Source organism: Thunnus maccoyii, chromosome 22 (assembly GCF_910596095.1).
Source record: "Thunnus maccoyii chromosome 22, fThuMac1.1, whole genome shotgun sequence".
Lineage (NCBI taxonomy): Eukaryota > Metazoa > Chordata > Actinopteri > Scombriformes > Scombridae > Thunnus > Thunnus maccoyii.
In genome coordinates this window covers 17,490,260-17,502,980 of record NC_056554.1, presented here as the reverse complement: position 1 = coordinate 17,502,980, position 12,721 = coordinate 17,490,260, and the positions used below count along the sequence as shown (strand labels likewise).

At 35.9% G+C, this 12,721-nt stretch overlaps 1 protein-coding gene across 1 annotated transcript; it reads right to left on the bottom strand.

The window, feature by feature from the left end:
- Nucleotides 1-4,097: 4,097 nt before the first annotated feature.
- Nucleotides 4,098-11,184, bottom strand: LOC121889946 (macrophage mannose receptor 1-like). Its single transcript, XM_042402190.1, has 5 exons — nt 10,806-11,184; nt 6,858-6,898; nt 6,254-6,595; nt 4,917-5,267; nt 4,098-4,444 (listed from the first exon to the last, which is right to left on the bottom strand). The coding sequence occupies exons 2-5, from the start codon at nt 6,889-6,891 to the stop codon at nt 4,098-4,100; spliced, it is 1,074 nt and encodes a 357-aa protein (XP_042258124.1). The 5' UTR covers nt 6,892-6,898; nt 10,806-11,184.
- Nucleotides 11,185-12,721: the final 1,537 nt, after the last annotated feature.

Below are 12,721 nucleotides of genomic sequence, written 5' to 3'. Positions count from 1 at the left end.
GAGGAGACGCCATTTTAAGGATTTTAACATTGTAATTATACTTTTTTCTGACAAACATTATTGTTCCACATTATTGAGTATTTTTGTATCCCTTATACATGTGTGGAGGAGATCTTTAAATGATCACCAAGTGATCATGATTATTATGATTATTTGAAGCAAATACACTGGAAATGTGGGACAAAATGAATTCAAGATTGAGAGTCAGATCTGGATCTCCAAGTCTTAACAACCTACTGAGATGTACGGAGTCACGTGGTCCTAACCTTTTTGAACCATGTGAAAAAATATATGTTGACATACTCTAATAATTTCGCTGGTTTAAACATACAGTTCAGTTTGTTTCAAAAACATGCTTTTTTAGACAGGTGCAAATATTAAGTTTTATCTGGCCACATAGACACTTCCACAGTTTTAGGTACACAAACTAAAGACTGGAAACAGTAACAAAATCTGCCTACTAGCACATCTAAAGCTCACTAATTAATATTTTATATCTTGTTTGTTTATCCCATACAAATACACTGAGAAATGATACTTCTCTCAGAGTGACACTGAGGGTTTTTTGTGGGGATGTTATGGGCCAGACTATTTCTTGAGCATTAACTTCCTGGAGTCTCTGCTGGTTGCCTGGCAACTGCTCCCAGTAAAGAAACAGTCCAGCACATAACCCCTCATAAAAGAACAAATTATTGGTTTTACACTTCAGTTTTGTACAGATTAAACAAATGAGATGTAACATTTTAATTGTTACCTTTGAACAGAGCCAGAATAGCTGTTTCTCAATGGTTCCAGTCTTGCTAAGCTAAGCTGAGCTAACTGGCTGCTTTGTATTTATTGTACAAACATGAGAGTGGTTCTTTTGATCTCATTATTCTTTCAATCACAAGTGAAATTGATTAAAATACAGTTAAAGAAGCAAGTGGAAGTATCTCACCAAACTTACCAATCAATCTCATGTTCTTGACAAAACAAAAGTCACATACATGTGGCTTTGGAATGATTTTTGAGACACACAAGCTCAGGTAGTTATGTAGTTTTAAATCATTTTCATCCAAAGAGATACATCCATATATAGTGCAACTGTTAGAAAACCAAAATGTACATAAGAGGCCCATAACTATTCTCACCATCATAGCAGATAAATCCATGTTTCTCAGTACAAGGGATAACCACCAAGTATAAGTGACTATTATGTTTAATTATCAGCACATAGCTCTCATCATTTCCAACAAATGATTGCCTCACTTGCATTGTACTTCAGCCCTGGCAGAGACTGGTGCCAGTTTCTTGTGCCCGGTGGGTTGTGCAGCCCAATCCAGGCTTCCTGTGGATTCTCTGTAGAGTTACGGAGTCTCCTCACGTCTGTCATGTTATACACTGTGGCCAGGTCTGTATAGTTCTCTCTGCATTACATCTGGGCGTCATTCCAGGTCTTTTCCTCTCTAATAAAGTGGTACTCATATAATATAATATACATAGACAAATGAAGAAGGAACCTAAAACCAGAGAAGATACTGCATTGTTGGAGTTGAAGAATTTCAAGCATATCATAAATAAAGCAAAATCCAGCTCACACCCACTACTTACACCATCCTTTTAATTTAATGAGACTGAGCTCACTAACTTGGTTATTTCAAGTGATAAGCAGAGTGAGCAGACCAACTGTTTTATGACTCAAGCTAGTGAGTTGTAGCTATGGTATGAGATCACACACAGTCTTAGAAAGGAGCATTATTTGTACTACATCAACACGTTGCATGCATTGGTTGTAAAATTGTCATAAAAATGCATCTTTACTTTAAAAACCTCTTTTTGCATTGTCTCTTCATGTGAGTGGGAGTCCTCAAACTAGAGTCTCCCAGATCATAGACGACCTATTTATACATCCATAACACAGATAAAGCACAGCGTGTAACATGTAGGGAAGAACTTCAAAGCCCATTATTGCTTTCTACTTTTTATTTTTTGTTTACTTTTTACAACCTAACTTTGTGAAAAGGAGAAGGGGAACAACAGGTTATGGAAAGTCCCTTTGGAGCAGGGCACCTATGTCAGTAGCTCAATTTATCTCTAGGCAACACCCCCAACTCCGGGAGTGATGTCCAAGTTAGGAAATGTGCCTCATGCAGCAGGTGGATGTGACTCCCCTCGTTGAGACCTGCTGATAGACGTAACTGCGGAGCAGAGGAGAGAGACTGAGATAGCGATGTAACCGACCTGCGTGGTGATATTTGACATGTTTTTTCTTTTTTTTCCCGCAAAAACAGATCATTTTAAAAATATTTGTATGCAAGAAATATTGGTAAAAAAAAACACTATTTGTGCTTTGCAGAATAATGTATTTTTATTCGGGCAAACAAATACAAGTCTGAACATGTTAGAGTGAAGCGCTGCTGGCAGCTGCTGATGGTTGTTGCTGATGTTGTGCCTTGGTGCGCCCTCTGTCATATTTAATAAATAGCCCAAGGTGTCACCAACAAAAACAAACCTAACTTACAGTAACTAAAAGGACAACAACAACAAAAACATGACTTCCTACTTTCTTGAGCATTCCCATAGTCTACTTGTACTTCACTACACTGCAGAGGGAAATATTGTACTTTTACCCACCACATTTATCTGACAATACATTGTTACAGATTAAACAGGTTGTTTCTAAACTTTACGGCTTAAAAAACAGCATCTTGTTGGGGCCCTTGACACATTTCAGGTGTAGTTAGCTATTCTAAACTTCAGAGATTTAAATAATCGTTTGAGGCCAATAGAGGTGTAATTTTCCAATATTTCACAGAAACAGTAACAATTAGTAGAAAGTCCGAAAAGATGAACAGACATAGCAGAACTTTGTCATTCTTATTTCTTATGCTAGTTAATCATTTCACTACCTGGAGCCATTGAACTAAAATATACACATAGACATAAAAAATAGTTCAACTAGTTACAACAGTAAAATGCTGCATTAACACTGATGCATCAGTAAAAACAATCTATATTAATATATTGTATCAGTAACAGCCAGAGCCATTATTCTGTTGAGCAAACTTTACTTTTGATAATTTAAGTACATTTTGTTCATACCTTTACTAATGAAGAACTTTTACTGCTAATGGAGTGTTTTTATTTGGTCCTGGTGCTTTTACTTAAATAAAGGATCTGTGTAGGTCTTCCACCACTTCTCTTAATCGACTGTCATTTAAGAATGACACCCAGAAAGATTTAAAAACAACTGAATTATATGTAAATCAGTTTCAGAACATGTCCAGACATGTTTGGGGTTATTGTTTTTTTTTTTTTGTTTTGCAGTCATTAATGTTACTCTTTGCTAAGTTCTATTGTGATGGTTTTCTTTAACAAGTGCTTTCACACTGTACATTATGGTCTGCATTTTCATTCTAAAATCAGGCATCACTGGTTGAACATAAAAAAGAAAAAAACACTATGTAGTTTAACAGTTTATTGAGCATCAAATAAATCAAGTATCTGTTTACATAAAACTCAAAGAAATATGATTTTACATTTCGTCACCATCACCAGATCTTAACCAAAACTTTAAAAATTAAGATAAAATATTCCAGAGTGAGTATATGAGATATTTACTACAGCACACCAGTATGGATTGGTATATTTATTTCTATTTCCTCTTGTATACATACTACCACCCTGATGGGATGGAAAATATAGCCTCAAAAAATGAATAAAAAGCCCACACTTTAAAAGAAAAATGTAACAAAATCCTCATGGATAAACAAAGTAGTGATATGTCATCCAGCATGACAAAGAGAGCTCAGATGTCCCTGAATCAGGACAAAGAGACAGAAAAATATTTATTCATATTAATAATAATTGTCCAGACAGCTACTGAAATGTGAACATTCTCAGTAGTCATTCAGTGCAACATCTAATTTTTTGTTTTACATTTCATTTCACAACTTACTAAAGAGCACAGATGAAGTTTAGTAATCCTGCAGTACTTGTAATTGACTTTAGTGTCGTACTTTCTCTAAAACTGAATGAAGCAATGGAACAGTAATAATATAAAATTGTTCAAGAAAAATACACAACCAAACAAAGTGAGTAAATGGAAATCAAAGGTTTTAAAACTTGGAACAGATGAAATTAAACTTCTCATTATCAAGGTGTCTGATCCACTGATGTTGTCCTCCTCTGTCCATGGCTCCAGACATGTCACACTCATCCTTCTGTCCAGGTGAGGCCCAGTTCTTATAGGAGACGACCTCATCACTGACCCAGAACCAGAAATCCAGAGTGCAGGTGTAGCGTAGTCCCAGCCAGACGAAGGGACTGTCAGCGATCTTGGCTCTCTTTTCGACCCAACTCTGCTCATCAGGGTTAGTGATGGAGACCAGGTCACGGTATTTCTCTCTGCAGTAATACAAGGCCTCCTCCCAGGTCTTGTTTTCATTGATCAGGATCACTTTATCTGTCATGGAAGACATTGAAACAAACACAGGATCATACTAGTAGCTTTGTTTGGTTCATTGTTGAGGACTCTGGGCTCCAATAAGGATTTTCAAAAGCTAATATTAAAAAAGTAGGTTGTAGTCACTGATATTATGTTTGGTGTCAAAGTTAAATGTCTTTAAATTTGACCATTTTAACCTTAAAAAAAGACAGTATGTAAATCATTTTAGAGCTAGCAGCATCTCTGATAAACACAAGATCTCTGATGTAAACAAGACTTAACAAAACGAAAGCTGCACAATTTAAGAAACCAATCATTGTAAAAAAAAAAGAAAAACAGAACAGCTTGAGTTTATGTACATGTAGCTGTGAGGTAAGAATGCATAGGCTACAGAATCTAGATGTAAAATGAATGAATAAATCAATAAATCCAGCTTCATCTTCAGACTGTTTCCAGTGCTGTTCCCATAGAGCAAACTATGAAAACTCACCATCATAACAGAAGAAGGATTTTTTGTCATCACAGTTACCAGTCTGCCATCTGCCTGTTTCATCCAACATGGTCACTGCACATTTCTTTTCAACTGACTGATTGTCAAAATAGTTGTGATCCCAGTGTCTGAAAGAGGAAGGACTCCCATCTGACCACCTCCAGTTATCTCTGAACATACCGACCCAATATATTCCTAAATGACTGTTTTTTATCTTTCTTATTAGCTCTTCGTCTTCTAACTGGTTGAGTCCGCTGACCAGGTCCGTGTGTTTTTCTCTGCAGTAGCTCTGAGCCTCTGGCCACGTCTTCGTTTTTTTAATCAAATGGAATTTTTTGTGTGGCTTCTTTCCTGTGGCGTAAACAGAAAAACTTGCATTATCTAATATTCTGTCTTTTTTATGAAATACACATTCATTTTGTGATGTAAAGCAAAATAATAGCTTCAGTTTTCCTTGATAAGTGCAGTTCAGAGATTTTCTAGAAGTGTGTGAGGTACAGAATGATAAATTACTTAAAGGAATAGTTAAACATTTTGAGAAACACGCTTCTTTGCTTTATTTCTGATATCACTCTCATGTTTGTTCGGTGAATGTAAAGCTACTGTCAGCAGCTGGTTAGCTTAGTTTAGCAAAAGACTGGAAACAGTAACAAAATCTGCCTACTAGCACATCTAAACTTCGCCAATTAACATTTTATATCTTGTTTGTTTAATTCATACAAAACCCGCAGTCTTAGAGTGACACTGAGTGTTTTTTGCGGGTACGTTATGGGTCAGACTATTTCTTGAGCATTAACTTCCTAGAGTCCCTGCTGGTTGCCTGGCAACTGCTCCCAGTCAAGAAACAGTCCAGCACATAACCCTTCATAAACAAACTTATTGGTTTTACACTTCAGTTTTGTATGAATTAAACAGATGAGATATGACGTGTTAATCAGTGAGCTTTAGAGGTGCTGGTAGGTGGATTTTGTTACCTTTGGACAGAGCCAGAATAGCTGTTTCTCACTGTTTCCAGTCTTGCTAAGCTAAGCTGAGCTAACTGGCTTCTTTGTATTTATTGTACAAACATGAGAGTGGTTCTTTCAATCACAAATAAAATTGATTAGAATACAGTTAAAGAAGTGGAAGTATCTCACCAAACTTACCAATTAATCTTACGTTCTTGACAAAAAAAAAAAAAAAAAGTCACATACATGTGGCTTTGGAATGATTTTTGAAACACACAAAGTCAGGTAGTTATGTAGTTTTAAATCATTTTCACCCAAAAAGATACATACATATATAGTGCAATTGTTAGAAAACCAAAATGTACAAAATAGGCTCAAAACTATTCTCACCATCATAGCAGATAAATCCATGTTTCTCAGTACAAGGGGTAGGACTCCAGTATAAGCGAATTATACAGTCAAGTATCCGAAAACATCTCTCAACCCTTAGTTGTCCATGACACCATTTTGTCTCAGTTGCATCATACTCCACCCCTGGCAGAGACTGGTTGTACAGTCCAATCCAGGCTTCCTGTTGATCCTTTCTAGAGTTGAGGAGTCTCCTCACATCTGTCATGTCATACACTGTGGCCAGGTCTGTATATTTCTCTCTGCAGTACTTCCGGGCATCATCCCAGGTCTTTTGCTTTTCAATAAAGTGGTACTCATATAGTTGACATGTTAAGAAGGAACCTAAAACCAGAGAAAATACTGCATTGTTGGAGCTTAAGAATAGCAAGCATTTCATAAATAAAACAAAATCCCAGCTCACACCCACTACTTACACCATCATTTTAATTTAATGGGATTGAGCTCATTTACTTGTGTGTGTATGTGTGTGTGTGTGTGTGTATGTGTGTGTGTGTGTTTTCTTTGTGTGGGTGAGGGTGGGAAGGGTCAATAACAGTGTCTGTTTTGTCTGTTTTACGTTTACATTTTACAATGATCCACTTACCCATCAGAATGAGCAGAAACAGACTCCACTGCATCTTTGCCCTGTTAGATGAAACTGATATTTTAACACAGTGAGTTTAACAGCTTGTCTCCATTGGCATAAATACACACTGTAAGCTCAGGCTAAATAAACTGTAGTTCTCCCCTCACGCATGGCTTGTGCAGGAGTCTAATAAGAAAGAGGAATACAGTGGAAAATGTGCAAATCATAATCAAATCAGATACAACAGTGGTTCACATTCAGAAACCCCATCAAAACCCATCAAAGTGTAAGATTTGATGTACAAATATAGATATAATATAAAGGATGTTAGTGATGAATAGGATGATGGTAGTGGTAATGGTGAGGATGCTGCAGCTGTTGTTCTGTGGGTTAAGTTACTGTAATATTTAGGTGGCACATTGCTTAAACATCTTAAAATGGAAACTGTAAATGTTAAAGCAGGAGATGACTGAATTGTGAGACAGAATATGATCAGCAGGCACTTTGGTAAATGGAATGATGAAAAGTCAAGTCAAATCAATTGTATTCATAAAGCACATTTCACACACAGGTAAGCTCAATATGCTTTACAGTAAAAGACAGAAAACAGTAAACAGATGAGATAGAAAACACATATATAATAAAATACTCCATATAAATAAAATAACCTTTCAGCCACCCATACAATGAACACACACATAAAGTACAGCTTTTTACAAATGTTGTACTATTCCTACAACAGCACTCACCCATGGACGACAGCAGACGTGCACAAAAACAAACACACACACACACACACACACACACACACACACACACACACACACACACACACACACACACACACACACACACACCCACACACACAAAAGTCTGAGAAAAAAAGCAATATTTTAAGACTGCTTTAAAAGAAGATACAGTTGTAGCAGATGTCAGGTCATCAGGCATCAGGTTTGTTCCAGAGAACAGCATCATAGTGACTAAATGCACCTTCACCTGATTTAATTCTAGATACATTTAAAAGACACATGCTTGATGACCTGAGGAACCAAGAAGTTAAATTTATAAACCTTTTAAATTTAAATTTTGCAATTCCCTTTTAAAATTTCATTACCTATTTAAGAAAATGTATTTCTTATAATTGGCACATTTAGTGATGTATGTTAGTTTTTATTACTTTGAGTTTCATAAGACATTTTTTAAAGTGAAAATTCAGTTAAAACATTGAGTTATATTACATTTAATTCAAAATACCCATCTGGCACCGTGTCAACCAAAACTTAACCTTACGCAGTAAGCTTCACATATTTACTGAATTTTGTCTTTGAGTCTACCTGAGGCAAAAATACTGAACATCACATGATTTAAAATCACTTGAAAACACAAAATTCAGAATAACTCAAAGAAGACTTAGATTTGACATGATACAGAGTCTTAACTTACATTTTCTGATTCCTGCTCTCAGATTCACTCTGCTCTGATGTCTCTCCCCTCTGTGCTGACATAGACTATTATGTATACAATAGTATATAGTCCTGTTAATATCTCTGGTTGCTACATTAACATCAGCTTTTGAATATTAAAATGTGGAGGTGTCAGATCTTTATCACTGCCAGGAATGTGTCCATTGATAACAACAGTAAGTCCTTGTCCTTGTGGACAGAAGTATTCTAATGTGATGGAAAACAAAGATGTCACAAGCAGATAAAATGTACATTACACAAAATACTACCTGAGCAAACTGCTTAAAACATGAATTATTTTCAGTGACCCTCTCTTTCAGACATTTCACTCACAAATTGAACTGTTTATTGTGTTGGTCTCACTTGAGGTTGTTGACTGTTAACAAGCAGAAAGAAAAGGTATCACTGTTCTTTAGTTATTGGCTACTAAAGAGGAGAGTTACCTACAGTGCTGTGTCTCTACAATCTGTAAAGACCTAATCTCAACCAATTTTAACATAATGTTACTCGTTTATAAAGCTCTCAATGGATCAGGGCCAAGCTACATCAGACTCCTTGATACCTTATGCTCCCTCACGAGCCCTTAGATCTTCCTCTGCAGGACTGCTTGAGATCCACAAAGCTACCCAAAAGAAAATTGGAGATGCAGCTTTTTTCAATTATGCTCCCAAACCTTTGGACACCATGTCAACAAAATAAGCAAAGGTCATATTTATTCTTGGGGTTGTGTGTGTGTGTGATTACCTTATAATGCCAAGCGTTCCTATTACTGTGTGTACTTAGTAAAATGGTGAACATGTAAAGATTTAAAATATCAAATTTTCCAAAGTATCTAATTTAAATTAGAAAGAATTAAAAATCTAAATTAGCAGTCTAAATTTTATATACTGTTGGTATACAAGTGTTGGTAGACTGCTCTCAATAACATATTGCACTCTCTACTAACACTGTGATCTCTTGTAGTCACCTGAACGTCAGCATTTAAATATTAAAATGCAAAAGTTTTTGTTATCACGAATGGACCTGCTGATGATGAGGAAAAAGTCCATATGTGAGAGGGGTCATTTACTGTAACGCAAAACAAACAGACATGACAGATTTTCGACTGTCAAAAAAGCAGAAGATGTAATTACAAAAGGCTATATCCACTCACAGTATGAGGAGAATAAACTGAATTATTCAATAATTTAGCTACATTTTAAACACACATATGTTTGTATCCTCAAAAATTGAATTTGTGAAGCTTATTGTAAAATACTTTTTACACCCTGAGTTAGTATTACAACGTCAGCAATGATTTTGCCCCATTTATATTGAATATTCTCATTATTATTATAATATTCAAACCCCAGACAGAGTTTGCACTGTCTATGCTTGTGTACAATTTGCATCCCTGTGGACATCAGGTAAAACCACAAGACTTGTGGAGAACAGGTTTAACACCACTCATAATTTAGAATGTAGCTGTTATATGAAGACTCTGGTGGTGTTTGAGACTTCCAAATAATTTAAAGTGCCCCTCCACTCAAGAATGAATTTTTCTTCTTGTTCCAACACTTCACTGTGCATAATGATGTATGTGCAGAGTTTGACACTAGGAGGTTGAAGACACCACAGCTACATCTTATTTTTATTCAGTTTGTGGACTACACACAGAATGGCACAGCTATGCTAATGATGTTAGCCGTGCTAACTAACTGATAGCCATCATGCAGGTTGGTAAAGTGGATCCGTCACATCTCTTCGTATCTGCGGGCTGGTGCTCCTGTCAGTGTCAGAGCCTCTGTGAAAGACACTTTTGTCGGTAAATGTATGTTTTTAAAACTTATTTAGGGACTGTGCTCAGTCCCACAAGGTACCAAAATGTGGCACTGATTGCACCTAAATTATATGAAGTGACGAGTTCAGTACCCAACCCTAGTATGCATATTAACCCATAGACTGACATGTGTAACCACTCAAAAATATTAAATATTAAATATTATATTATATCAATATTATATGATGCCCATAAAGCACAAATTAAATCTCAAATCAAACAGTGATGGTTCTTACAGTATTCACAATTTTCATAAAATGTGCATTTCATTCCATTATCGTTTGTTTTAGACTCATACAGTATATTGAAATAGCCTTGCCATGTGGAAAAATAGCAAGCAACCAGCACATGTATCCCAAAAATGAAAAGAAAAGTATTTTAGTAAGTGTGAGTAATTTGGAATTATGGTGGAGTTAATGCTGACGCTTTGTGTCAAAACACCTTGACTCTAACCAGTGTTAACTTTCCTCAACACTAGTGTGTAGTGTTAATGAACTCCCTCACAGTGTTATTCAATAACTATACAGATGTTGCTTCCATGTTCACACTGTTAAGAAGTAAATATGACAATATTTATACATTATCTCAAAAATTACAATTAATAGGGAACATATTGGAATTACACCACATTTTATGAAAGCTAGTTAAAATAGTTGTCACACCCCATCTGGATAGTTAAGTTACCTTTTTGTTTCTCCTAGTGTTCTTTGTCTTGTACTTCCTGTTTTATTTTGATACTCACTTCTTGTCTTGTTTCAGGTCCTTCACTTCCTGCCCTCATGTGCTTTCCTCCTGTATGCTTACCACCTTACCACACCCACAGACTCACAGACTTTGTTTTACACTTTGTTTAATGTATTATGTGCTTTATGAGTGAGAGGTAATTTTTGTCTTTTTCTATTTTTGTTTAAGTGAGCTCACTAAGACAAATTCTAATCAATCGTGTGGATATGGCAATAAAGTATTGAATAAAAAGTCCCAAACCCACAATCACACATAATATGTTTTGATGTCATCAAGGTAACGTGATATGTTGCAAAGTGCTGTCCCTTTCCTATTTAAATCATTTTGAGCCCTTGTACTCTCTCACACTCAAGCACTTACCAGGTGACATCAATTAAGTCAATGAGGGTTCGGGCTTAGGGTTTAGGGGGGACATTGGGATTGGGCCATTGTCTCCCCTCCCCTAGAGTATATAGTCTTAGTGTTCCCTTCCCTCAGTGCCAGTTCGTCTTGTTCCCCTGTGACAAAGTTCCTTTAAGGAAGTAGTAACCTTAAAAGTTCCTTAAAAAGTTCCTTAAAGCAACCTTCGTCGTCATGGCAATAGTGAAAATCATTTTACCCTTTTTTTTTTTTTAATGTCCTGGCTTGTAGTTGGAAATGGGAAGAAAATAGCAGTCTCCTGCTTGCCATCTGGCTAACTATAGCAATCCTCCCAACCCGCTTCCTCCTAATAAGTCACCTTATGCAGACATCATCTGAACTGCGTCACTTCTCCTGGTCATAATAACTACGGCCGCTACATGGTGACTGTCACTCAAATATAAGTACAGGTCGTTTTTGGTGACTGAATTTACGACCGACGACCGGTAGTTTTTCTTGGGAGGTTATTATGTCTTATTTATTTCATTTCAAACACTTTGAGCCTCTGTACAGCAGTTGTCAGGACAGTTGATAGTTCATGTATAGACTTAACAATGTAATTAAATGAACAAGAACAATAAAAATTGCAAAGGAAGCATGTGTTTTGCTGTTTATTTAGCAGGTTTTGTGACTTTAAAAATACAAATGTAAGCCTTGTGGATAGAGGGCATTCACTAATCTATAAACATTAATAAAAGCATTCTAAATTGCAATAATTTTCAGAATGTTTTAGGAAGTATTTCTCAGGTAAAAAAAACTGTAATAACAGCAAGTTATATATAGTTCTAGTTAGTAAGAATTCATAACATCCCTCTGACACAACAAATACTCACAAAGGTAATATTTACTGGTGTTTGTGTTATTATGTCCTAAAAGATTTTTTAAAATCCCACAAAAATGTTGCAAAACTGTTGAAAGTAAAAATAAATTACATTTTATATTCAAATGACACAGTCTTAACTTATATTGCCTGAGTTTGTCTTTCTTCAGGTTCACTCTGCTCTGATGTCTCTCTTGAATGTGCCGACCAAGATTGCTCACAATAACTCTTTACATACTTTCGAGTAGTTCCACTGAAGCAAGAATTTGAATATTAAAATATCAAGGTTTCAGATCTTTATCACTGCCTGGAAAGTTTTTATTGCTGACAAGAATAAGTCTATGTGTTTTAGGAGAGAGGCAGTTTAATATACAGTCATGGACAGCAAACATATCACAGTATTAAGCATTTAAGATGAACATTACACAAAATGGGGCCAAATAATTAGCATGTTAATCAAGCTTGAAATATGATTATTGATTTTAAAATGTGAAACTGAACTGTTCAATGTTTTTGTCTCACTTGACTGTTGACTGTCCAACAAGCATGCTGAATGACATCATATGGATTTAGTGGAAACAACATATACTCATAGGCAACGTGAACAATTACATTATATTGCAATGACATATTCATG